Source organism: Cydia amplana, chromosome 12 (genome assembly GCF_948474715.1).
Source record: "Cydia amplana chromosome 12, ilCydAmpl1.1, whole genome shotgun sequence".
NCBI classification, from domain to species: Eukaryota; Metazoa; Arthropoda; class Insecta; order Lepidoptera; family Tortricidae; genus Cydia; species Cydia amplana.
This window is the reverse complement of record NC_086080.1, coordinates 15,485,420-15,512,456: the sequence shown is the minus strand read 5'-3', so window position 1 is coordinate 15,512,456 and position 27,037 is coordinate 15,485,420. Positions and strand designations below refer to the sequence as shown.

General features: G+C 36.6%; 1 protein-coding gene across 1 annotated transcript in view; it reads right to left on the bottom strand.

Moving 5' to 3' along the window:
* LOC134653154 (GATOR complex protein NPRL2) overlaps positions 1 to 27,037 on the bottom strand; it is a 59,758-nt gene that overhangs the window by 28,725 nt on the left and 3,996 nt on the right. Inside the window, exons 3-4 of the mRNA XM_063508490.1 lie at positions 23,914 to 24,040; positions 18,387 to 18,523 (exon numbers count right to left, since the gene is read on the bottom strand). Coding sequence (XP_063364560.1) covers positions 18,387 to 18,523; positions 23,914 to 24,040 — 264 coding nt within the window. The remainder of the gene's footprint in view (positions 1 to 18,386; positions 18,524 to 23,913; positions 24,041 to 27,037) is intronic.

The window sequence follows — 27,037 nt, the reverse complement described above, 5'->3', positions numbered from 1 at the left end:
ACGGAGATAGCTGTAACGGTTTTGTTTTGGTTTTAGTACTAACTAGTTTTTGCGGATTTGGAGACAAGAGATGAAGCTTACAGGCTAATACCGCTGCGGTCTGGTTATTGTTATGTGTATATATCGAGTATTATATAAATTTACTATAAAATAACAATGTTTTATTTCAATGACATTATGTGCGTAGGTATGTATGTTTCGGTGATTATAAGAATTTTGTCCACACAATAATAAAATTGTGCAAAGCAGAGACTGCATCATGCTTTCTTTACGGTATAAGCGGTATGGTACCGTTATTATTTATCAATACCGGTTCGTTTTGAAGGTAAAACTATACCGGTTGAAATACAAAGTACGGTACCGGTATAAAATTACAGCAGGGACAACCATTTTCGTCAGCTGCAGAGAAAAGGTACGACCAGATAGATAATTGTATGCAGGGGTGGTACCTTTTCTCTGCAGCTAGCTCTACCTAAACCATCATTGACCGAGCGTTGGCGAAGGTCTCCGTTTCAACTTGGGCAAAAATGCTTTCGTATGTCCGAATTCTTCTCCTTTGCATATCACATTTCTCAACTGATTCTCGTGAAGATTCGGTAGTCCGATATAATTATTCGGTTTCTTTTTTTTTTGAACAATTTAAAATAGGCAGAAATTGTCATAAAGGACTTAAGCGCCAGTAGGGTCTGTGACACTTAAGACCACTGCGATTATTAGGTACTTACTGGCCCCTATTTCACCACGACCACGGTGACAGGTGCGACAGTCGTCGACATCACTGTTGCTGACGTCACAGGCCTCCATAGGCTACGGTAACCGCTTACCATCGGACGGGCGATGTGCTTGTTTCTCCGTTCTCTAACTCCATTATATTGCCACTAAAAAATTCTTATTTTGCGAAGCTAATGACAATTGTCACAAGAAACACGGCAACTGTATCGAAATTGCGACACAGAACTCATTTCCTGTCAAGACTTACCGAAAATTCTTTGAAAAATCTTGTGACAATTGTCACAAGATTTTTTTGCGAGAGAAATGTCTGTTTTATCCGATATAATAAAGTTTTTTTTTAATAATAGGTACAATGACGGTGGCAAACACGAATACGGCCCGCCCGATGGTAAGCGGTAACTGTATTATTAAATTGTACAACGGGACTTAATCGCGTATCTAAGTTTTAAGATTTACCTCCGACGTTTCGAGGACGGCGTTGTCCCCGTGGTCTCGGAGAAGACTGGCTTAAGTTGACATCAGCATCTTCTAACCGCGCGAGTTTTTCGAACTACCCGCACTTGGTCTTGTTTATCCGCTTGAACGTTTTGCGGTTCCGTTGTACAATTTAATAATGTGTAAAAATCGTGAAAGTTTAAATCAGTGTTAGCGGTAACTGTAGTCCATGGATGCCTATGGCGTCAATAACAGTGATGTTTTTGTCGTACCTGTCACCGTGGTGAAATAGGGGCCAGATTACGCCGCGCCGCGTGGAACGTGAGGTGCATTGGGGTAAATGCATACCATTCACTCAAGGAAAATAATCTCCCTTATAAGATCACTCGTGTGTCTGCCATTTTGTTAAAGCCAATTTTCACCGTAACTACTGGACTAGTTCAATTGAAATTTAGTACACATATGTCAAGTAAGGAAGTAGTAAGTCGGTGATCCGAAGATGAGTAACGTAAATAAAAACTTTTAACTTTGCGGCGATTTTTGGTATCATGTGACATATCAGATATAATACATAATTATAAGTAGGTGAGCAAAAATGTACCATAACCTAACTCAGAATTGTATCACATAAATACATATACAAAAAATAGTTCAACGCCAAAAGATTAATGGAAGACCTATGTCCTATAATAGGTGAGTTGGTCTTAAACAAAAAATATGCAATAAAAATGTGTAACTGTGGAACCCATAGTGAATCCTACTCGTACATGATTGGTTTTTATATTATGTACCTATAAGATATTTTCTACTTTATACTTTATAAGTGTACCTACACAATATTTACTTATAAGCAGTTGTCACGTAAAATATTTGTAGATTTTTTTGGAAGTATGTGTCACATCATCATCATCTTCCTCGCGTTGTCCCGGCATTTTGACACGGCTCATGGAAGCCTGGGGTCCGCTTGGCAATTAATCCCATAAATTGGCGTGGGCACTAATTTTTATGAAAGCGACTGCCATCTGACCTTCCAACCCATAGGGGGTAAACTAGGCTCTTATTGGGATTAGTCCGGTTTTCTCACGATGTTTTCCTTCACCGAAAAGCGACTGGTAAATATCAAATGACATTTCGTACATAAGTTCCGAAAAACTCATTGGTACGAGCCGGAATTGCAATTCGCACGCTCTTACCGCTAGGCCTCCAGCGATTTTTTTGAAGTATGTATAGCACAAAAAAAATATTTAGAAATGTAACATTTAAGGTAGGTAATTAAAATACGGTATAAACATTATTGGAGAAGACTTGGAGGAAGTGTCATAGGGATCTACATTCGATGCGTGGAAAACAAGTTCTTTTGTCTAATTATAATCCATCGGCAATCACGCTAGCGCATAAAACGAAAATCATTTTTTTTTCACTCCCTTAAACTCCCTTAACCTAATAACAGTAAAACAAAAAATAAAATATAGAGGGTTACCAACCAGCCAAAGAATTATAAGTAGATATATGCACTTATCCCAACGCACCTCACGTTCTACTCTGCACGGGGTTCATTGCCGCTCCTACCGCCGTAAGTAACTATCAACACCTACATTATCAAGGCTACGATCGAAGATAATCGCTTCAGCACTGAAATAATACCGGTGGAATACCGGTATAATATTTTTTATTTTAATTGTATTAATTTAATAGTGAAACAAAAGGCGAATATACCACATAAAAGTAAATCGGTAAAGATATTAGGGGTACATTAGCCAACACTGTTTCTATATATTTTCAAATTTTATTTTGTCCGCCTTAATTAAATTTTGCACCCTGCCGGAACTTTATTTATTTAAATTCTCATTTAATTGATTTTGAGCCTTATGAAAAGTCGTATAGAGTAGTAAATAAAATTTTACATCTGACTTAATGACATCTGGTTTTATTCGGTTTAACTTTAGAAAACGCGTATCTCGACAAAGCCATAATGTAGAAAATTGTCAACAACCAAATGAATTATTAGAATTTAAATACGTACGTACATACGTGTGACATGAACAGACAAGGAAAGCAAGATTAAATGTATTGTTTCTCTTTCTTCTTTCAATGGAACACTTTTCCTAAAAGGAGGCCACTAAACTCAAAACGCTATCTTAAAAAAAAACTTGATGGGTCAGTGACCTGTCCCAGTAAAGTGAGGTAGTGTGCGTGAAGTGCGCTTGTGTGTGAAATGGGGTAAATTGACAGAATCTGAAAATTTACCCACCTCTACCGTCACCTTAAGATCTACATTTACTCATAGCGCGGGTGCACGGGGACATTTAGATACTGATTGGATTTTTAGGGTTCCGTAGCCAAATGGCAAAAAACGGAACCCTTATAGATTCGTCATGTCTGTCTGTCTGTCCGTCTGTCCGTCTGTCTGTCCGTCCGTATGTCACAGCCACTTTTCTCCGAAACTATAAGAACTATACTGTTGAAACTTGGTAAGTAGATGTATTCTGTGAACCGCATTAAGATTTTCACACAAAAATAGAAAAAAAAACAATAAATTTTTGGGGTTCCCCATACTTCGAACTGAAACTCAAATTTTTTTTTTCATCAATCCCATACGTGTGGGGTATCTATGGATAGGTCTTCAAAAATGATATTGAGGTTTCTAATATCATTTTTTTCTTAACTGAATAGTTTGCGCGAGAGACACTTCCAAAGTGGTAAAATGTGTCCCCCCCCCCCCCCTGTAACTTCTAAAATAAGAGAATGATAATACTAAAAAAAATATATGATGTACATTACCATGTAAACTTCCACCGAAAATTGGTTTGAACGAGATCTAGTAAGTAGTTTTTTTTATACGTCATAAATCGCCTAAATACGGAACCCTTCATGGGCGAGTCCGACTCGCACTTGGCCGCTTTTTTTTTATAAAGTCTACCTATACTTTATAAAAAAAATCCTGTGGTTGTCACTGTGTTCCGACAGGTTTAGCATTTACAGTTAGTCGATATAAGCCCTTATTGGTGGTGTATATGTCGGAAACAGGGAAATGGGCCGAACACAGAACACACAAGTGCCGTTTTGCCTTGTTTAAAACTGCATCACCCCTATCTCTTGCTATAATTAAATAGCAGTCCACTTTGCACGTCGCATAGGTTTTCTTGGAAATCTTGAATTTAAACATAATATTATTTCTTATGAATTCCATATAAAAATATAAAAAAATATTGACCTCACATCGACTCATTAGATTTTTGTTCCTTAACATCCCTTCTTTGGTACTAACAAATTAATTTATTCAAAACCATAAAATTACCACCAGATTACATAAATTATGTAATGCTATCCAAAGAACTAACCGAAAGAAATACATTCCATCCTTTTTCCTAGTTTTATAATTGTTATTTTTACATATTTTAACGGCACATTTCGTAATTGTTGACAACTTCACATTTGAGCGTTTCAAACAAGACTAAACGAAAAAGTAATGCATGATCTGTTTTGACATCACTTTTGTGGGGCCATTTTTGGCGGCTGATTGGGTATCCAGTTCTTTATACTATATCAATGTTAAAATGAAATATTTTTATATCAGTGACAAACCCTACAAAGTTACTTACATTTTAAATTGACACATGTCATGTCATTCAGTAGGATATATTTGCTAGGGTTGAAATATACATATTTTTGCATTAATGTTTAACAAACTGTAGGTATCTCAAAAACGGTTAGAAATATTAAGGTGATTAATAAGTGAAAAATAAAGTGCGTAGCCTTAACAATTTCCCGTTTGCGTAAAAGTCCTTCGTTCTATTCCACCCGCCATATAGGTCATATACTGAGCAACTTTTACTATTGGAGTCGAAACTAGGAAGTAGCGGGCAGAAGCTATTGAGTTTATATGCAAATTAAAAAAAATTGAATTAGGAAGCAATGGGATATTAATAGATGAGTAGATAGAGGCACGTGTCGATAAATCCGTTCTTACCGACACGTGCCCTCGTTCAAAACATCGCCGAAATAAACATCATAAACACATAACAAACATCGCGTAGCGCTTTGGAAAGCTGGTGTGTAAAAAAAAATCAAATTCAGAAAAAAAACGTTATTCCAAGTTAACGGGATATTGATTCAGATTGAATTGCAATCGGGATATCCGCTCAGGTGGAACCCTTAAGGGAGCAACGACCTTATAAACCTGTTTGCATTGTTCAGTCAGGCGATCCCTTGCTTAAAACTGCATTGCATCTATACACTTTGACATGACACAGAATGCGTCATATTGATTCTCTGAATAATTGCATACCTAAAGACTTTTTACCATTATCTCATATCTCCACTGTACAATCAAAACATCTTAATTATTAAAAATTAGAAAGGATACTTTTATCACGTGCACTTCTATCGCGCCAACTTTTGTTACTTAATATAGACCGCGGGCCAGGAGCATATATATCGTCAGTCATCGCCTCCCGGCTGATACTTTGTCGGATTATAATTTAGATGCTATAATGAATTAAAAAAATAGTCGTTACGTTTTTCGGTACCTAGCTGCCATTCCTCAACCCACCAACGGAGCGGCAGCTGACGTCCACGAGGGTTCATAATACATACTTAGCTGTAAACCATTATACGAGTTATCGCCCGGGAGGCCATTGGTCATGGAAATCTGTTCGTGGCTCGCGGCCTATTAGGTACTATAACGCAAGCAAACTGCGACCAAAAGAGCGTGATGTCTAACGTCACACGTGCGAGATGCCAGGGGTGTCATACATAATGATAATTTCATAATAAAAATAAGTGCACGTGTCAAAGTGCATTTTTGGTTTAAAAAATAAAGAGTGTAGAACGTGTAAAATTAAATCAAATCACCTTCTTCCTTAATGGAATGGAACATATAAATATAAATGTGTGATAAGAGCTGACCTGCTTCGCGCGGTAGTATTTACGATTTCATTGGCCGTGGATTCTAACAATAGCATGAAAACGATGATTTCACTAGTTAGCGCCATTAGCTCATTCAATAAAACGATATCTTGTGGTGTAACGGTGTAAGCCGCGGGCAATCGAGATTTTTGAAAAAAAAAAAAACTTCAAAAAAAAATTTGAAAATGTCTTATTCAAGTACAAAAATGTATTGTTCCGCGAGACCATACGGCTCAGGGACACGGAATTGTTGTCTCTATATACGGTAGTATACGCTTTAACTTCCTTGGTCGTGGGTTCTATCATTCTATCACTAGTACAAAAACGTGGAGGTGACTCATTGGCGCCATTTAGCGCAGTCAATACTCAATAAATAAATAATTATGAAAAGAGCTTAGATTTTGCCATTGGTCGTTTTCAAAAACAGATCATTAACATAAAGCTCGTTTAAAACGATAGGTTTTCTGTCAAGATGCCTACCCAAGATGACAACCGGAACTTAAATTTAAATGGCATGGAAACAGTCACGTCACTCACGTCACTGATCTCGACATATTTTATCTTTTCGTTTGTCGTTTGTTCCCAATCATACGAGTATGTCATACTAATGCAATACCACATTATAGTTACATGAATCTTCTGGTTGCGCCTGATTTGATAACTCAGCATAAGTATATGGCTATAATAATAAGTCTGCTTGGCTATAATACAGTTAATTAAGTATCCATAACTACTATATAAACAGCCGCTAGGCGCAACTAAGGATGTAGTAAGTGTCCTGTTAACGTAAAGTGCATGTTAAACAAATAGAATGAATTATCGAACACTTCAATTTCAAGGCGAATTGCAATCACCGTGCTAGTGGTTAGAATTAATGAAGTAACTATCAGGGATGTTGCGAACATCCGCATCCGCATCCGCAACCGCGGAAGGTCCGCATTATTTTCAACATCCGCATCTGCATCCGCATCCGCATAAAATCGATGCGGAGCTTATGCGGATGCGGATGTCGAACAAGTCGGTACAGGAACGTCTTAGCGGCGGCGTAAGTGCTAGGTAATTTCGTCATTACCTATAACGAAATCGTCTAGATCCAGAAAAGTCGGCCAAGATACTGTTTATTAAATATAACGCACCTATATTCTTGCTCAAATACTAAACGTTTCGTTTTTTTTAATAAAAAAATACTAAAAATGTATATATTTGACGTTTTCTAAGTACCTAATCATGACATCCGCATCCGCATTCGCGGATGTCAAAAAATCGGCATCCACAACATCCCTGGTAACTATAACTGACTACAATAACGATAATAGAAATACGCATGAGCCTGTACTATAGGTACCTATACAATACTTAAAAATTGTTAGTTTACACTACTTTACACTAAAAAATATAACTACATATTTCAGTAATACATACAACTTACATGTAAAAGGGACCAATGTCTCAGTAGGGAAATGTCCACTCTATTCCCCTTCCCAACTACGCGAATATATGCGACGTCTATTCGATGCCCGACAAGTAAATTATTTGGTACAGTCGGAAGGCAAACTGATGATTAATACTTAATACTGATTATGCATACAATGAGGTATGCTTGCTTGTATAGTGTGGCGCCAAAACTCAAGGACTCCGATCCAAATAGGTTATGTTTGGAACGAGCAATGTTACTTTTGTCTACCTGTAACTAAATATACCTTTATTGCCAGATGAATTGTAATATATCGGAAAAGTACATTCAAAAGCGGCTTCTGCGAAATTTAAAAAGCATTTTACGAATATTTCATGTCAATGGTTTCAATCCAAAATCAATATTAAGAGGAAAGGGGACTGCCGCTTTCCTTACTAACGTAATCCCCATTTTACTCTCTGTAGTCTCCGGATAGTAACATTATAGAAAATATTTTACAGTACATATGGAATTATGGAGCTACTTTACAGCACTAGTGCGAAAATTAGCACATTTATTACGCAACTACATATGTCGAAAATTCAATGGTACGATACATGTGCGAATAGGTAATTCGCAACTCATGTCGACTTAAAACACTACTTACAGTCTTACACTTAAAGGGAGGGCCCCTTTAAGGGATCTCTTTCAGTTAACCTTTGAGCAATTGAGGTTAGTTACAGACTTCGTAAATTTAATGTCGCCAGCATCCTTGGTACAATGCCTCAAGGGCCTATTTTAGATTTAAGCTAGTTTTTAATTTATTTTAGTAATACAACTGTATATATCTTATTTGAAAATAAATGATAATCCGATAAAAAAAAAGTAACACAATAGGCCATTCAGCCATTTAGTTGTCAGACTGGTTAATGCGGCGAACGGTGCGTTTATCATACGAATTATCGCTTAAACCCGAGCCTACCATATATTATAGAGACGCGCCAAATCTGTTCGGCACAGTTACCTTACAGAACTTGTAATTTGACCAGTTTACTTGGAAATTAAACCTTAAGCGTTCTGTCTCAAGGTTGATTTTGAAAACCGCGCCAACATTTGTGGAGAGACACCGCATAAATTTGATCATGAAAAAGGAGGTCGCAAGCAACACAAAGTGATGTATTAGGAATCACTATAACGCTATTATAATCCCACGCATTTAGCAGATAAATATGTACCGATATGGTATAATAAATAAACATATATCAATCAAAGGTGTGGCACGTACTCCAATCCGACCTTATAATAAGTGGGTGCTACTAGAGATGAGACGAGTTGGTACTCGTAGTTCTATTCGATTGTATCATGTCAATAAAGCCCAACATAATAGTAGAATCAGTTTATTACGATTCTACGCATAATACGCCATTTTGCACTGGTCCCTGCTACTTGTTTTCATGCATTACAACACGATTAATTACGCTTTTATTTTATAATACGCTTTTTTTCACGTCCATCAAGACGCGTTTTCAACTTCAGAATTGTCTTAAGCGAGTTTTCTGTACCCAAAACTACTCTAGGTCTACTAAAATCATTCTGGATTCTTATCCAGTAGACCTTGACCTAAAACATCTGGAACCAGATCCTTCCATATGAATTCCAATCATAACAGCATAATAGGGCCATCAGAGACCGCTCCGAGTCCAAAAGGCCTAACTCACTAAAGAAGGATGTGTTCATATGTCATTTTGATTGGCACATTTCGCCCCCAGTCGTGTGGCATGGCAACTTAAATTGCCACCATAAGTGACACTGCCATTTAGGGATCTGTGAAGTGGGATAGTTAACTGCAGGCGATCGTACGGGGCGATGAAATGTGGATGTGCCCGCTAAGGTAAACGTTTATTTCGACAAATGTATATAATTTTTCGAAAAACATCGGGGAAATAGGCTCTTGGATGGGTTATTAATTTATTATTACTTATCATGCATGCATGATGGTCCCTTTGACAGTTTCTTCAAGTCCCATTGGTTAGGCTTACTATTAAAAAAATATTGAAGAAATATGTTTTGACAGTATTTTTATTAGTTAAATGGATTCAAAATTAATGTATGTAAGCGGCAAGAAATGCCGATCAGCCATTGATATATATAGTCATCGCAGTCGATGTAGGCTCTGGATTACTTCCTCAAAATACCTCTTTAGTCGCTGCAACTATCATCTGCAAAGATGCTGTGGCCAATGATGATGAAACTTGAGTAGACGGCTACTCGATATAAAAATTAACTGTCACAGGGACCATGATACATCATTCGACGCGTACTACTTTTATTAAGTAGGTACTGGTCTTAATAAAAGTATCTACCTACACATGTTGGGTAGTAAATTCCTGTCCTGACGGGACCTCGGATTGGAATTGGACTCGAGATATGAGGGGCCACAAGGGGCCATCACAATAGTATCATTGCAGGTAATTGTGTAATGTCTAAACTTCTAATCATTAATCATTGAAACCTTACTAAACTAAGATAAGCAAAATTAAATATCTTATTTTTTCATTCACTCTTATTTCAATAGGTACACTTATGTCTTCTGATCAGTAAGTATAACCACATAATAAATAATAGTACTATGTGTAGGGTGTAGGTAGGTATAACTGCTTAAATAGGTTTGCAAACTAATATTATAATGTCTTTGGACGGGTGCTCGCTCCGCCGTCACTTCGTTAACGCTTGCGGAATATATAAATATGTAATAGGTATGTTAATTCACTCCTACACTCATTCATTATGACATTTATATCTGAATTCGCTAGTAAACTATGGATTTTATTGACTTGACTAACTTGTAAAATACATATATTTATATGACACAAAAAAGAAATCAAACTTAGGGGCATAGCTATGGTTAATATAGATCATACATCCAATTATGTAAAAATATTTTCCATTATATCAATGACCTGAGAGGAAAATGGGGACTACGTTTGTATGGAGAAACGGCCGTCCCCTTTCCTCTTAACCTTTATCCACAAATTAATTACAGCATACGAATCGCCGTTACGTTGTTTTCGTTATCTTCAGATAAAATTAAATGATAGGTGCGTTCAAGCGGAGAGGTCACTGAACCCGTAACTCGATAATATTTGTATTATACCTACTGGCTAAACAACATTGGCAACAATACGATATGAATATATTAAGCATGTTGTTAAATTTTCTTTTGTAGTTGAAAGTATTTTTAATGTAAATGAGTGGTATTTATAAGTCATACCCGTTAATTTATTTTTCCACACAAGCTCATAAAGGCTCTCTTCAATATTATTCTTCAATAACTGATGAGAAAGTTGCATTTTATCCACGGTAACGGAATGGAAGAACCGAAAAAAATTATGGAAATATATTGGGACACTTTTTTTCTCCAGTTAGGATCTAAAGAGCATGTGAAAGAATAGAAATATCATACAAATCACTATACATAGTATAAAACAAAGTCGCTTCCCTCTGTCTGTCTGTATGTATGCTTAGATCTTTAAAACTACGCAACGGATTTTGATGCGGTTATTTTAATAGATAGAGTGATTCAAGAGGAAGGTTTATGTATAATTTGTTAACCCGAGCGAGGCCGCGGCGAGTCGCTTGTAAAAAATAAAATAATTAGGTAGTGTAATACTACTTTAAATAAAATGGCGTAACTACATGTAATAACAGGAATTTTCCAATAGCGACACAATGTGCGGCTGCAATCAATCCGAAACTGCACCTTATCGCTGGCAAAGAGGTCAACAGGCCTCGTCGAGACACCGCCGATAATAGAGTATCAAGGCAATAATATATGTTCAGTAAATAATAACATAAAAACAACATAATAAAACTTACTAAACCTACACTAACTTACAGAAGCAGAAGTTGCTAAGCGGGCGAGGTGTTCAAAATGACCTTGACACGCTCTTATTCTCTTAACAATAACGTCGCGTCAAGATCATTTTGGACTTAGCAACTTCTGCTGCTGACTGTACTTATGCTACAGGTAAAAAATTTGGCCTAAATCGCCGTCAACGGGCAGGGTGCCCAGAAGGCTGGCCGCATTTCCTCGCTGTATATTAGCGATACTAATTCGCTGTGCGTAGGATAGGTAGGACATTTAAAACTTATATTATTGACAAGCCTCACCACCTAAAATCCTGATATGTCAGGGGAAATCCTAACGTATGGCAAACGCTACTCACGCATTTTTTGTCATTTTTGACCAATTAGCAGTTTTTTTGCAATTATTGTATGAGGATTCAATAAAAAGCAGATTAAATTAATAACTAAGATACCCAAATTAATGATTCCACGCAGACGAAGTCGCGGGCAAAAGCTATAGATAATAATATAAACAAATAGCAGACACGTCTGACACGTGTCAAGTAGACGCCAGACACTTTGGTTTATTCATGCCGCTGAATAATCTGTGCACCACCGCGGTGAATAATTCGTTGGTGGAAAGCTGCTAAGTTGCACGATAGGCGAAGACTAGACTAAACTAAAGATCATGATATTTTATTTTATCATATTTACTACGAATATTCAAGTGTATCCGGCGTCTGCCACTGGAGGATTTGGTCACTTTTTTGCATTATATGACATTTTGTGATGGCCCAATAAATATGCTATAAAATATTATATTAATTAATCATTAAATTAGGCGGCCGGATAATAATAAATAATACTAAGCAGTATTTATCAAGCTTAACGTAATAATAACAAACTAAATAATGTACAAGGCACCAAGTCCTTTATGCCAGTTTCCACAATTTTTGAATATTTTCCAAAAAACGAAACGATAGAAAAATCTATCTAACTACCGAAGCTGCTCACAAAATTTCACGAAAATCGGTTGAATAATAGAATAATACCATCTGCAGAGGTAAGATCCGAACATATGAAAGCAATTTTGTCTAAGTTAAAACGAAAATTGAACTATTTAAAGGGTAAACTGGCAACACTAGTTGTCTTAGCAGCAGCATTCATCACCCCATCTACTAATACTTAGATCGTGTTCTCCTTAACGGGATCGAACCCAGGACCTCCAACTTTGTAGGTAGGGTTCCTACAGACTAGGCTAGAAAACTATTACATTACATAACCAATTAAACGTATATCATATATTAATCTGGACTTATATCGACCGGGATATGAACCGTGATTAAGTACCTTTTGTAATGTTTTCGAGCTCCCGATATATCGACGCAGTAACATGCATCTTGTTCACGGATTGTTAAATCCGTCCGTTAGATGCATCTGTAATCTGATTAATTTGACAAACTAGATCAAACTATAATCTCACGTCATGGTCACTTCGTATCAACTGAGATTTTATTTGTTTTTTCGGAAACGTTTGCATTTGTCATGCTACTTCAGTCAACCTCAGTATTTTTTGTACCGAGACTGACTGAAATAGCAAGACACGTTCGTACGTTTCCGTGAAAATACGATGAAAAATAATTATGTACTACATCTGTCTGTACGCAGATTAAGGCCTATTTTTCCTGCTCCTTAAATGAAAGTTAAAAAGTGTTTATTAATATATCACAACCAAAGATTGAGATGTTTTGTTTCTCTGTGCGTCACCCTCATCCACCCACTCATACGCGTAGTTTACTAGACTAAATATATGTAAATGACAAAAAAAAATTGTGTTTGCCTATGTTACGGCTGGCGCATATTTCTTCTGGAATTCGGCTTTCAAATATTTCAACAATCTCGAAACAATTTCTATCAGTAGCGACCGCCGCAACCAATATTTTATTTGCGCGCTCTTCCTACGCTAGCTTTTGGAATCTCAACTTTATTACGACGAAATAAAATTTATTTTACCGGAAAATGTAGTAAATACAATTTATTTTATTTTCGTGCACTTTTCATGCTCGTTGCTATTACATGCGAGGTTAACGAACGACTATGTAAACAGAAGATTATTACGCCATCACCTTATTCAATTACGATTTATTGCACAGTATTTTTATCACGATATTGATGGGATTAAATTGAGCTATAAAATGTGTATAAGTGGCAAACTTCTGTTGTCGGCTCTCACTTCAACATCGAGACAACAACGATCATAATCATACATCATAATCTTAATTACTTACTGATGATTGCAAAAAGTGGACTTTTGTAGTGATGAGAAAAAAATGGGTCGATAGACAATAATTTTTTTATTTTATTGTCAACGGTTATAGGCATATCACACATCACAAAATCTTTTCATGTCTTTCCTTCATTTGCGTATCACTCTTCCATAAATACGTATAAGTGCGACAGAAATAAATTACCGTATCGTTCGCTACGGCGCAAACGATTGGCATCTTAGCTAGGCACCCAGATATTTTCATCTACTTAACCCAATTTTAAAATAAGGCTATTCGTTTCACAGTTTATACTTTATAATATAGTCCAGCAAGATTAAAAATACCCGGAATATAAAACGGCCACTTTAACAAAAAAATATGTTAGTATCTCACAGACAAATAAATGTATTATTAAAATAGAATGATATAAACAAGACACGTCCCATATACCAGATCGTTGTAAGAATGCAAATGGATTCCATTAGACGCAGAACGACGCGAAAATATACAAACGCGGATACGCGCATTCTCGTTAGTCATAATTAATTTGGTTCAGAAACGCGTCACTTTTCAGGATTGCCATAAAACAAACCTAATTAACCTAACCTATCTATAGGATAACCTTATGAAAATCCTGAAAAGATAATGGTTTCAATTGTATGACTAATGATAATATGACAAACAATACATTATGACTTAAAACTTTATGGGAAACAAAGGAACCCCGTTTTTTTTTTACATATTTTGCGATTTTATTTTAGTCATTTTTCAGTTTCTTTACTTTTCTACAAAATTACTACCCTACCGGTTATAAATTATTTTTTCAATTACCTGTTGTTCCTAAGGATTGCTTCAGACACGAAAAACCGTCACAATATTTAAAAAAAATTGCTTATATCAGAGAGATCCATATTTTGTTACTTAATCAGATATTTCTTGGAGCGTGTCGGTTCGGGTCAAGCGTTTTCAGTAACGTAGTTAGCGAGCGACCAAATAACATGAAATTCCGCGACTAATCCAATTAATCTATTTAATCCCGATATTACGAACAGACAATAGACAACTTCTAGTTAATACATCGTAATTATTACGGGTTAAACAGACAATACGGCTGGGAACTTCCTCAAAGGGATGATTACTAAATAGAGTGAATTGTGAATTAAGCTTGAGTGGAAACGCGTGTACTGGATTATGTGTTATGAGCACACGTGTGGGTCTGTTAGAAGCTATTAATCAAGTTGGAATTAACACCTTTCCCACAAATATATTTTTTTTAATTTATTTTCAGTAAGTATGGTACATTTAACACTTATATTAGGTTCGCCAAACTTACGTTTAACGGCGAATTGATGCGTTCATTTTAAACGTTAGTACCTTAAACTAAATTACATTATTTATTACTAAGGTTAGTACATAGTAGATAGTATATAATACTATTATAGCCTGACGACCGGGTTTCAAAAATTGCTAGACTTATATTTGATTCTCATGTTGATAAAGAGTTAAAAATTCAAAAAAAGGCCAGGTCAAGAGCACCCTAAACCGGCGAGCGTGTATGAGGAATGTTATGAAAGTAACTGAAGCGAAAGTGTTATGTCAGGATCGTAGCAAGTGGAAATCCGTGGTCTCTGCCTACCCCTCCGGGAAATAGGTGTGATTATATATATGTATGTATGTATATGACCTAGTTTCGTAGTTTGAGTCAATTAGTTTTAAGGAATGATTTTTTACAGTCTGCGTCGGCCCGAGAATGCTTCTCCGTAAAGTTTCTTGTTATTGAGCGTGTCGTCGAAACATGTCGAACAATTTGCGACTTTTAATACGTCAGTGAAACATTTAAATATATTTAATAGTTTAAATCAGGGCACCTTCTGCCATCTCTCCCTTTTCTAGCACATTAACTGCCTACGTTTTCGTAGCGCTACGCTCGTAGCAGATCCCAGCGTTTTCCCGCTTTATAGAGGAAAGTTACTACGAAAACGAGCAAAAACTATACACGTCATGGGCCCCTCCGTGTATAATAACCTGCCAGCATCAATAACAGACGCACCTAGTTTGTTACTCTTTAAGAACAAACTTAAAACTTGGCTTGTTGAGCGGTCGTTCTATAATATAGAAGAATTTCTGACTGCGAAATATTAATGTACTTAAATGAATGAAAATATAAAACTACGCAAGTAGCGAATCAACTTGAATATTTAGAATACTTTATATTTTTTGACTTTATTATGTTATTTGTACTAGCTATGTAAGTTGACATGTAATCACCTATTACCAATAAAGAATGAGTATGAGTATGAGTATGAGAAATGAAAATTTTATGTGTTAACTAGTTTAGTTAGTTTTTTTTTTCAATTTACTGTATGACTCATAAAGGCGCATAATCATAACTAATAGCATTTAGAGAAGTTTGTAACATACATAATTATATTGTCATAAACAAAAAGCAACGAATACAATTTGGGTAAATTCCTCGGTTCCACAAACAATCGCATGCAATGCATTATAATGCACATGGGAAGACCTCTTTACATGACTAATTCATTACGTATGCACGAAAAAGCTAACGTTTCTCAGTTTTTTGTGACACTGGCACAAAAACGCACGGACCTACCTTAAGCTGACGTACGTGACAGCTAATTTGAGTCAGGTTTCCTTACGTAATGTTTGTTTGTTGTGTTGTTGAATGATTAATATCATTCAATTACATTGTAACGTTTGTACGTGATGAGGTTGAAAGTTTGTTAAACTATGGAATCAAGAATCAAGATGTTCACCTCGACATATGGACAATGAACATCTACTTATTTAAAGGGTTCCTTAACCAAAGGGTAAAAACGGGACCCTATTACTGAGACTCCTCTGTCCGTCTGTCTGTCACCTCACCAGGCTGTAGACAGTTGAAATTTTCACAGATGATGCATTTCTGTATTTCTGTTGCCGCTATAACAACAAATACTAAGAAGTACGGAACCCTCGGTGGGCGAATCGGACTCGCACTTGTCCGGTTTTTTAATATCATGGTCCTCTAGCGCAGGGGTCACCAAATGGCGGACCGCGGTCCGCATCCGGACCGCCGACCTATTTTATTTTCTTGCTTAATTGGTGACCCCTGCTCTATCGGTAGTACAAGAAAAGTAAGCAGTAATTTTAATCAATGGTATTATAGTCGTTAGCTTTTAAGCTGGCCCCTAAGGAATAAATCTTTGGCCCCTAAGGAATAAATCTTTGTAGCATGAAAAATTACTGGCATTCGTGAAACTGTCCCTAGCTTCATATATTTTAAAATTCCACACACATGATAAAAGATATATTCCCATGCTCCAGGAACAGCCACAGTGCAATGAACCGAAGCTTGGCACGACGACTACCTATTATTAAATAGCGAAACAAAATCACGGAGGCCAATTGGACTACAAAATGTATTTTGAGACGTCCATTTTTATTAGTTTTATGGCGCGTTGCGTTGGTTGGATTGGACGACTCTAAAAATCCTACTAATATATTATAAATAAAACAGTTTTTTTGTGCGATGTATGCAACGCGCACCCGAGCTGCATACATCGCCATTGTTTGTAGCTCGGTACTACTTACAGGGCTAGCGTGTCTAGTAAGTCAGGTTTGTTTGTTACAACAAAATCGGGTTTACGATATAGACCAATATTTATTTTTTTATGACTAAAGTTCATTTATTTTTTTAATTACTCAATGAGTTCGGCTTTTTTTTCAGTGTACTTAAAGTCCAGTAACTTAAATTCTGAAATTAATACATAGCTGCCAGCATAGCAACTCCTTACACAGAGAGGCACTCGTTATTTTCTTTTGTTCTTCTGACGTATTTCTCGGCGTTAGATCTATGCGTCTTCCACGCATCGTTATAATTCTTCCGCAAAACGCGACAAACGACAATCATTGGTTTAATAAACACGAAGACGAGTAAAATGAAAAATGATTTATTGGTTACACAATAGGTCTTAACTAGAACCAAAACAGGAACCTTCATTTAAGTAAACAATACTTGTGCCATTAAAAGAGTAAAAGTAAATTTATAACGCTTTCTGCGTCACGGTAAAATGCGTAAATGCGTAAGCGTGAGCGAGATCGTTGTGCGTGCCCGGGATCCCAGATATCATGTTTTAGAATTTAAATTTTTTGCAATTTTTAACAAAAAAAAGTACTTCCAGAGTTCCATCAAAAATAAAATTGCGCATTTTAAGAAGCAATTTTCATATTTTTAGTCTTTGTGTAAAAATTGTTAAGGTGCGCTTTAGACCTAGGTTCTTATTTTTTCATCTATCGAGCGAAAGTCAAGAAATCAGGTTTCGAATCGATGAAGTTACTAGAGAAAGGCCTCAAGTTGCTAATATTTTTTTGGCAATCGTATCATGATCTAAAAACGCTACAATTTTTGAAAAACTCTGCCGGCTGAACCTACTGCACTTTAAGCAGAAATTTCCGCAAATCCGCAACTGAAGTTATACACTAAAATGGCCGCAAGGGTGCTTTGGAGTGAGATTAAGGGTTGTTTGCACACCAAACCGTCTGCCACCGTTAAAGTGATCGCTATATTTGTACGGGAAGTTTCATAGTTCACTGCTGAGTGGCGTTGATCAGTCTGTCAATAGTGGTTGGTGCGGCCCTTAAACTTGTCGCTCACAAACAAAAAGGCTCTAAAATTCGGAAAAACTAATAAATTAGCCTCTCAAGTCTTATATAATTGGTGGTGAGGTCCCACTGGTCCGCCACGAAGCTCCCCTCACGACGGTGAGGTGTGTCGTTGTTGTACTGTAACAAAGTATTCTGACCTGATTGGTGGTGAGGTCCCACTGGTCCGCCACGAAGCTCTGCCTGCTGTACAGGAACACGGGCACCTGATGGTCCTTCACGGGCGACGGGTCGCTGTTTACCCTCACGACGGTGAGGTGTGTCGTTGTTGTGCCCACTGTAACAACAATCCACGTTATTATATACATACAGTTTGAATTTACGCACGGAACGGGAAAGTATACTTTTCATTTCTCAAATGATCCCATGTATAGGTACACTATATGAATATGTATGAAATAACGGATAAAGTGCCAAAAATATGTACGCCACAACGTTATGAGTGAGCAATAAGGTCGTATATATACATATTTTTTTGGTACTTTGTCCGTGTCGACATTTAATAGGTACCTTGACTGTACTATTTATAACTTCTAAGTGGTTTTTCAGGCACTGCCTTGGTTATCCCATAATACTTGACCGTATCTCGATAGGTCAGGGCGTTTATTTTCAACTTCAAAAAACATATATCCCTTACTTTATAAATATGTAAAGATAGCCTCGGATCGTTTATTGGCTCTTACGTCAAAAGCTGTAATCTAAGACATTCTTTATCTTATTGCCGTATATGTGTATTGTAATGTAATATACCTTGAAGCATAAGGTACCTCCTGCGATGGAAAGCCACATGTAATATAATCGTATAAGTTCCGAAAAATTTAATTGGTATTATACCGTCACTCGAATACGCTAATAAGTAATAATTCACTTGTAGAGCGTTTTCCAAAAAAGTGTACATTTCATTCATGTCTTCAAAATATTGACTTCTTGGGCTCATTTTACTCAGAATAATCTGTACATTCACGCCTCATACATGAAAAAATGTGTCCCAAGATTTCCTTTCCAGATCGTCACATTTTTCTATGAATAATTTTTTCATTTGTATGAACGTAACGCACTGGAAAAATATTTTTTCATACAAAACACATTTTTTCATGTATGAGGCGTGAATGTACAAATGATTCTGAGTAAAATGAGCACAAGAAGTCAATATTTTGAAGACATGAATGAAATGTACATTTTTTTTGGAAAACGCTCTGTAATGTAAGTCAATCTCAGTGTAATTGCAATTGAACACACAGTTAATGTAGCATGTTTAAAGACCATCAAAAATTCTAATTTATTATTCTACGGTCACTCGTGCCTGTTATACTACGCGTAACTTAAAAAAAATGTATCAAAAGTGCGATTCGCGTGACTTATTTTAAACATAACAAGCAAACATTTGCACTTGAAGCTTATTAAATTTTGCATTCGCCGTAGGTTAGGGAGAATGCCTGAGGGACTACCGGGAAAACAGAAATTCGCAAATTGCGAGGATCTTTCTCTTTTACTCCAATGAAGGCGTAATTAGAGAAACAGAGACAGATGCCCGCAATTTGCGTACTTCCATTTTCGCGGTATAGCCCTGCTCCCGTTGAAGAACCTCGTTTGGTTAGACGTAAATAAATGTATTTTCTTTCTTTCTTTCTTATGGAGCGAAACATGTCGAGCAATCTTCGACTTAAAATCGTCTCTAGGAAGATTTGTTATTCAAATTAATTAATTAATGCCAATTTGTTGGATATTAGGAAGAAATCTCGTTTTCTATTTTCCTAATTGAATTATTTTGATTAATGTCTCTGAATGACAAAGAAATAATATTGGTTTTAATTCTCATCTGCCATTTGGACTGGTGTGGACACCCTCGCCTCGGGCCTTGTTAGAACAACTTTGTTTTTTTCACAAGAATCGTTGTTTATTCCGTACTTTCCGCATCTAGCGTACCTATACAATTTCACATTAAGGAAAACAAAATCAGAAAACCATGAGAAAAGTTTCCTTCCAAAAGTAAATTTCTGGCGCTACTAAAATGCCTGAAACTTTCTACTCCATTTTACAAAAACCGCAACCATTTATTTGGTAGTGATTAATGTTATTATCATTTATCGGTATAAAACAAATAAAAAGTGCGTTAGATTTAGATATCACGTAAAGTAGCTGATAGCCACTTTATATAACAGTAAGTGCAGATTAACTGGTGATTTATAAGTGATCACTAGCATTTAAAAACTCATTAGTGTCCGATTTGACACGATACAGTAAAGATTCCGTCACACAGGCGCGTTTTCCGAGCGGAGCGTGAGCGGGGCGCGTCGCTTTTACATATAAAACGCTCACGCGAGTCACGCGCCGCTCACGCCCCGCCCGGAAAACGCACCTGTGGGACACCTTAAGTAAATTTACGTCGACGTGTTTATTTAAGCTGCTAGGTCATTGACACTCAATAAGACGAAAACTCATTAATACGAACTTTAGCGTTTGCCTTCAGATTCGTGTTATCTAGGTTCGACTGTAGTAGGGATTGATGTACATATATGTATAATAGGGTAGTGTGTGTATCAGTGTCAGTATGTCGGTTGCTAGGCACAACTCAGCTATCTCGTAGGAGTCGTAGGTAAGTAGGTAATTTAGCCTGTCTGGCCTATTATCACCGCTTATCATTTGTTCACTCGAGTGTCTAACATGTTGATATTAATAGAGCCCCGTTTTCTTTGTGTCAATACAGATTATTTGTGTGTATTCCGTCCCATAACTAATTAAAAAAAATCTTTCTGTCTATTAGACCGGGCCGGAATAAGCATAGTCATGACGAAAAGTAAAACGTGGTATATGACTTTTCTATATTATTTAAGTATCAGTGTGAAGTGTGAGCGTGAATAAAATGCAGTAAGTAGAGTGTGCGGAAAACGAAGAGTCGTGAAATGTATGTCCCATACATTCTACGACTCTTCTCTTTCCGCGCAGACTCTAATGGGGCCCACTAATTACCACTCCGCCGGACGATATCGGCCTGTCAGTTAGAGCAAAAAGTAGACAGTTCCGAACAACTGGCAGGCCGATATCGTTCGGCGGACTGGTAATCAGTGGGCCCCTTAATAGGTGAGGATGAAACTATTTACCTAAAACTTAGACCCAACTCCATCACCAAAAAACTGTTTACACAATATTTAAGCAGGGGCGTGTGTAATGATTTTTTTGATTGTTAAAATAAGAGGTCTGTCATGTTTGGATATTTAAAAGCGCGTGCTGTTCAGTTTTGTTTAGATCTTGCTTTGCTTGACTACCGGCATGTAAAGTTGAAGTAAAAAAACAGGATGTTGAGGCGCAAATATGATCATTAATCTGATAACTGCATATATATTGTCCACGTAAGGTCCGTATTGGATCTTCCGAGGATAATTCCTGATATACACTCGTACCTATTTAAAGTATATTAAACCTTTCATAAAACGATATTTGATCGTTTTATTGGTTTTTAAACAATAACAATGGCAGGATACCTCGAGAAATTTTCAATAACAACAGAAAACAGATTTGATTTAAATAGATAGAATAAAATAAAATTTGTTTATTTCAGACTTTTACATCCATATTGTGATAAGTCTACTTACATCGAAACTTAGAAACTAGCTGTTAGTACCTACATATAAATACATAATTAAAAACAAAAACAGAATTAAAAACAAAAACTGGAAAAGAAGTCACAAGTGTCACAACAGACAAGAGAGGAGTTAGGTGGGACAAGTTGAACATAAACTCGTAATTGCCAGGCTGGTAGCTGGTAGATCTCAATTACCGTTTTGCCGTAGGTTAATGAACCTCCAATGATAATAAATTTCCAGGTACTTAATTGGCAATAAATTACGAGCTGATAGCGCGTATTATTTTAATTGCACGTTGTTCGTGGATCATTTACAAAAACAAAAAATAATGTGGCGAATGTACGATTACTTTAAGATTAACAGCCATATTGAACAATTCTCATATCTAAACTATCTTACTAGTATGCTATTTATTTATAGAACAAAGTGATTTTTCCTGTTTGCATTATTTAATGAAGGCAGCAGGCCAACTAATGGTCGTTTCGTATGTAAATTTCGAGGTTAGCAATGAGCGGATTGTTGTTATCGTAGTTTTATTCTAAACGGGTTATTTATTACACATTTAAGGTACCTACATAATTGAGTGGACCATTTGTTAGTTGTTTTTGAGGTTCTAATTTAATTGTAAGTTGAACTCGTAGTTGCTAGAGTGATATTCTGTATACATATTATGTATATTTTGTCACGCGATAATATTCATATTCTTATAAATATGTAGGTAGTGATAATGATAATGAAGTTACCGTTCCTGTATACTATAGGTATATAAAATGGAAGGAAACGTACTTTTGTGCAGTGGCAGTGGTGAAGAGTATTTGCTGTGTTTGCTTTCATAGTCAATTAACATCACAACAATTACCGTTTCATACGCCTATTGTTGCACACAACTACCACGCTACATACGCAGTTCAACCAACCCTTACTATTATACCCATAAGAATTATTTTTGTGTGAATATTGTACACTTATACTGGCTTTGGTACGCTTGGTAACAAGCGTTTGAGAGTCAACTGTGAATTCTTGGCTGAATAATTAGCACCCAGTTAAGCCATTATAGTTTTTATCACAACCGGATTGGGTACTAATTAGCAGTGAAACTTATCATCCGTGGGTGTAGTTTCTATTTAGAATTTTAAATCGCTCATCAACATTGAATTGAACATCGTTAACAGTTGTCAATATCGCCAATATTCATAATTATTTCACATAATAAGTTTGGAAGGCAGCGTAGGCGTATTGTTCCAAAAATTATGAAAAGAAATTACGAAGTCGAAGTATCTGTACAGTGTACATCTAGAGTTGCCAAGGACTTAAGATCAGACGAAATCTATTCAAATATTCGAGAAAGAAATTTGGAATATGAAGTAATTTTGTAAAATAAATAAGAAGCTCATCTAATAGCAGGTTAAAAGAAGTATGCGTATTATATACTATTCATTATAATAAAATATTATATTGGCAAAATATTTGACGCAAATACGGCAAAATGCTTGGCTACGTGAAATAGAACTACGTACGTACGTACGAGCATATAGGTATGGCCGCTGAACAGAAGACATTTAGACCCGGAAGGGGCGCAAATTCGGTGCCTAACTAGGTCGAGGCCAAAGGCAGGGTCCCAACGCCGACATTTGCGGTCCCTGAATTTTTCACTCTTCGTATTTATTTATTCGTACCCTCTGTAGCTTGTCCTTGACCGATTTAAAAGGGGCGTGTCTGACAATTTAAAAATGGTGAATGTGGGATGCTAAAAACACGATACGTTACAAAATTCGAAACAAAATAATTTCAAATAAATCTCATCATCAATATTTAAGAGCTATGCTCTTGTCGGTGGAGTAATCGTTCAAATAAATCTAGCCAACTAAAAATGTTCAAAAGGCAAACTAGAAATGTGCCAATAAGAATCGACATTCGCAATTCAAAGAACCATTTAGTGTATTTTTTCCAAAATTTTACCTAGTAGTTTAGATAAAGGCGGGGGAGGGGGGGGGGTCGGACAGACAGACGCACGAGTGATCCTATAAATAAGGGTTCCGTTTTTTCCTTTTGAGGTACGGAACCCTAAAAATATGTTACTTACCAGTGAGTGTGCACATTCGTTTGCTATTGATGTCCTGCATAACTTGCCGCATCAGCGCCGCTAGTGCGCCCGCCTCGCCCGACACTGACTGCTTTGACAGCCATTCGGTTTCTAGCTCCATCGACAACTGGGGAACAAACCTTTCGTTAAATTATGATCATTTTCAAACAAAAATATGTTAATGTCAGTTGGGGTAGATAACTAGATAATCGGGAAAGAATCCTAAATAAAGTAACTGCGGCACAAGATCGACTAGCACGCCACCGAAACAATCGAGATTTTACTCTAATTTCTCGTTACATTTGTTCGGGTTTAGGATGATTTGTACTGCTAGAAATATATTATGTCGGAGAGTGGATTTGTCGAATGTTCTTTTTAGCCAAAGAATAAAGAAGTAAATTTGAAAAAAATAAAGTAGGTAATGTTATTTCGGAACTTAACATCTTAAAATACGATTTTAGTTTAGCCAAACACATTTATACTTAAACTGTTTATACGACAACGGTTTCACTCACTTGAATTTTTAGTCGCTATTGGCGACATGTTCGGGCCCTTCGGGGGTCCATCTTCAGGCTCGAGTGCGCGCTCATCAGTGCACGAGTTGCAGTCGCCGCGAGCACTCGAGCCTGAAGATGGACCCCCGAAGGGCCCGAAACATGTCGCCAATAGCGACTAAAAATTCAAGTGAGTGAAACCGTTGTCGTATTGGGACCGTGCACGATGGCAGCGCCGCCTAGCGTTCGCAACGTGGTCGGCGCTGTCAAATAACGAGCGCAAAAAAATAAAGATTATTCCTTAAAAATATTTACTATAATGTACTTAACAATGTGCGGAATCTATTCCTATTTCATGTTAAATACACTTGGTTTTTTCTTTAGTGAAAACAGTAAGAATTATCTGTGTATTTTATATTATTCGGTCAATTTTCTTCGTTGTTGTTTCGTTACAAATTCAATGAAAAAATGTATGTTTCACTATGTTTTGATGACTTACTTAGTGATCCTCTTCCTGGGGATATGTACGATGCTTGCAATTATAAAAACTTTGACCTTTTTCACAGGTTTTAATCAACATATTTTGTGTTAAAAATGTAAGTTCTCCCGCTTTCGGCACAATGTCTGTTGTGACACTTATGACAGACGACAGATAACCCTACGTGCCAAAAGTGTGCTTTTGACGGGCTTTCAATAACTAATATTACATTCACTTAATGTTGGTACACTGTATTAGCCATACTATTTTATTAACATACAAGAAAAACTCTGTGTTGACATAGACTAGATAAAATGTTTAGCCATTACGTTGTTAAGCCTGGAATAGTACTATATGATATAAAAGGCTAATATCTAGCTCGGCGTTGAAAATATATAAAATTTAATATTACTGTTTCGTCCAGTATTATTGCAGTTTACCACACAATAGCTATCGCGACCCATTTTTATCGTAAGTGTGATTATAAAGCTAAAATAACTGAGAAGTATGAGAATTGACAGAAACAAAGTTACCAAACTTGTCAGTATTGGCCACATCAAGCGCTGCGATCGTTTCGGCTTCCCCTACCACCCGCTTTGCACGGAGCGAATAAACAGTTTAAAATATGTCTCACGAAAGTTTAATATCGACATTTATACTTACAAGATTTTTTGTAGATTTTCAGAATACCTACATAGCAACAGTTCACGCTATTTACACATGTATGCGAATGATACCTCTACAACTCGCGACCTCAAATTTTCACACCAAATATTGATACACCTGTTAGTCTAAATAAGCTAAAATAAACTTTCAACCGTTATGAATACAACATATTTCACCCAGAATATAATCTTGAATTGTTAAACACCTGTAGGTAGACTACAACAGAATTTATAACCATTTTTTTATAAAGCACAGTAGAGAGACCGTCTAAGTGAATTTTGCACCGACTTGAATAGAACAAAGTAAAGCAGTGTCATTATAAACGTCATATTTCCATAGAAATTTGATAATAATGTTGAGATTGCCACACTGGCATTGCAAAAGCCATGCAGAGTTCGCTTGACTCTAGTTGTTAGTTACACATAGAGTTGTGCCATTCTCGAGAACGTTTTCCGTTTTATATGAGAAACGTTCTCGTTCGAGAAAATTTCCCATATATGGACAACGTTCTCGAGAACGGCACAATTTTAGTTACGTCACGCGAAGGGACGAGCCCTTCCCTTTAGTGCCGTGCTCGTGATCGTGTCCTTGGGTATAAGGCCACGCCGATTCGGCGCCCTAGTGACCATGACAGACTATTTAATTATCGAATGCCGGTCGTGGCTCGATCTTCATTTTTGATGATCGGCGCCTGCGCGTGGGCAAAGTACGTGCGATTGACTTCATTGGTTATACTAAAACTAGTTTAGCATGTTAAATAATATGTATTATACTGTACACTGTAGGTACCTAATAGATATCAGTTAACTTACATATTATTTATTCGTTATAGAAACAGAGACATTATAACACAGATATTATAAGAAACAGAGCGATGTCTAGCCAAATACTTAATAGATTTTAACTTGTAACTATGTATAGGTATATTTAGGTACCTTCCTACTAACAAGGTTTTTTTAACTGGGTTTATGTTGAAAATAATGATGAATAATTAACGTATTTTATAAAATAAAGTGATTCGTCGATAACAAAGCGAAAAGTCATATACCGGGTTTTACTATATGACTATGCGTAGGAACTAGGAATTAAATATATATGAAATGTTACATTGTACATATCGATACCTAGCAATTGTTATTTATCTAAGCTACTAATGATAATGAAGAGGACATAATTATAATTAAATTAAGGCAAGAAAAGGGGATTTTATTTTAGTACTTTTAATATGTAATACGACACTACCTAGGTACTAAGGTTCTGCCAAGTGTGACGGAATAGTAAATTCATAAAAGAAGTCGCTATTTCTTTAACCTTTTCGACGCCGTGTCAAACACAAAAGCTGTCTCTCAGGCGCCACGTCATAGCGTCACCGAAGTGTCAAAACTGAAATTGAACTTTATGCATATGCACCTAGGTTTATGTTGCTCTGTGGTCTATGACCGATTAATACGTCTTTGGCGTTGGACCTGCGGTGCGTATATGTATA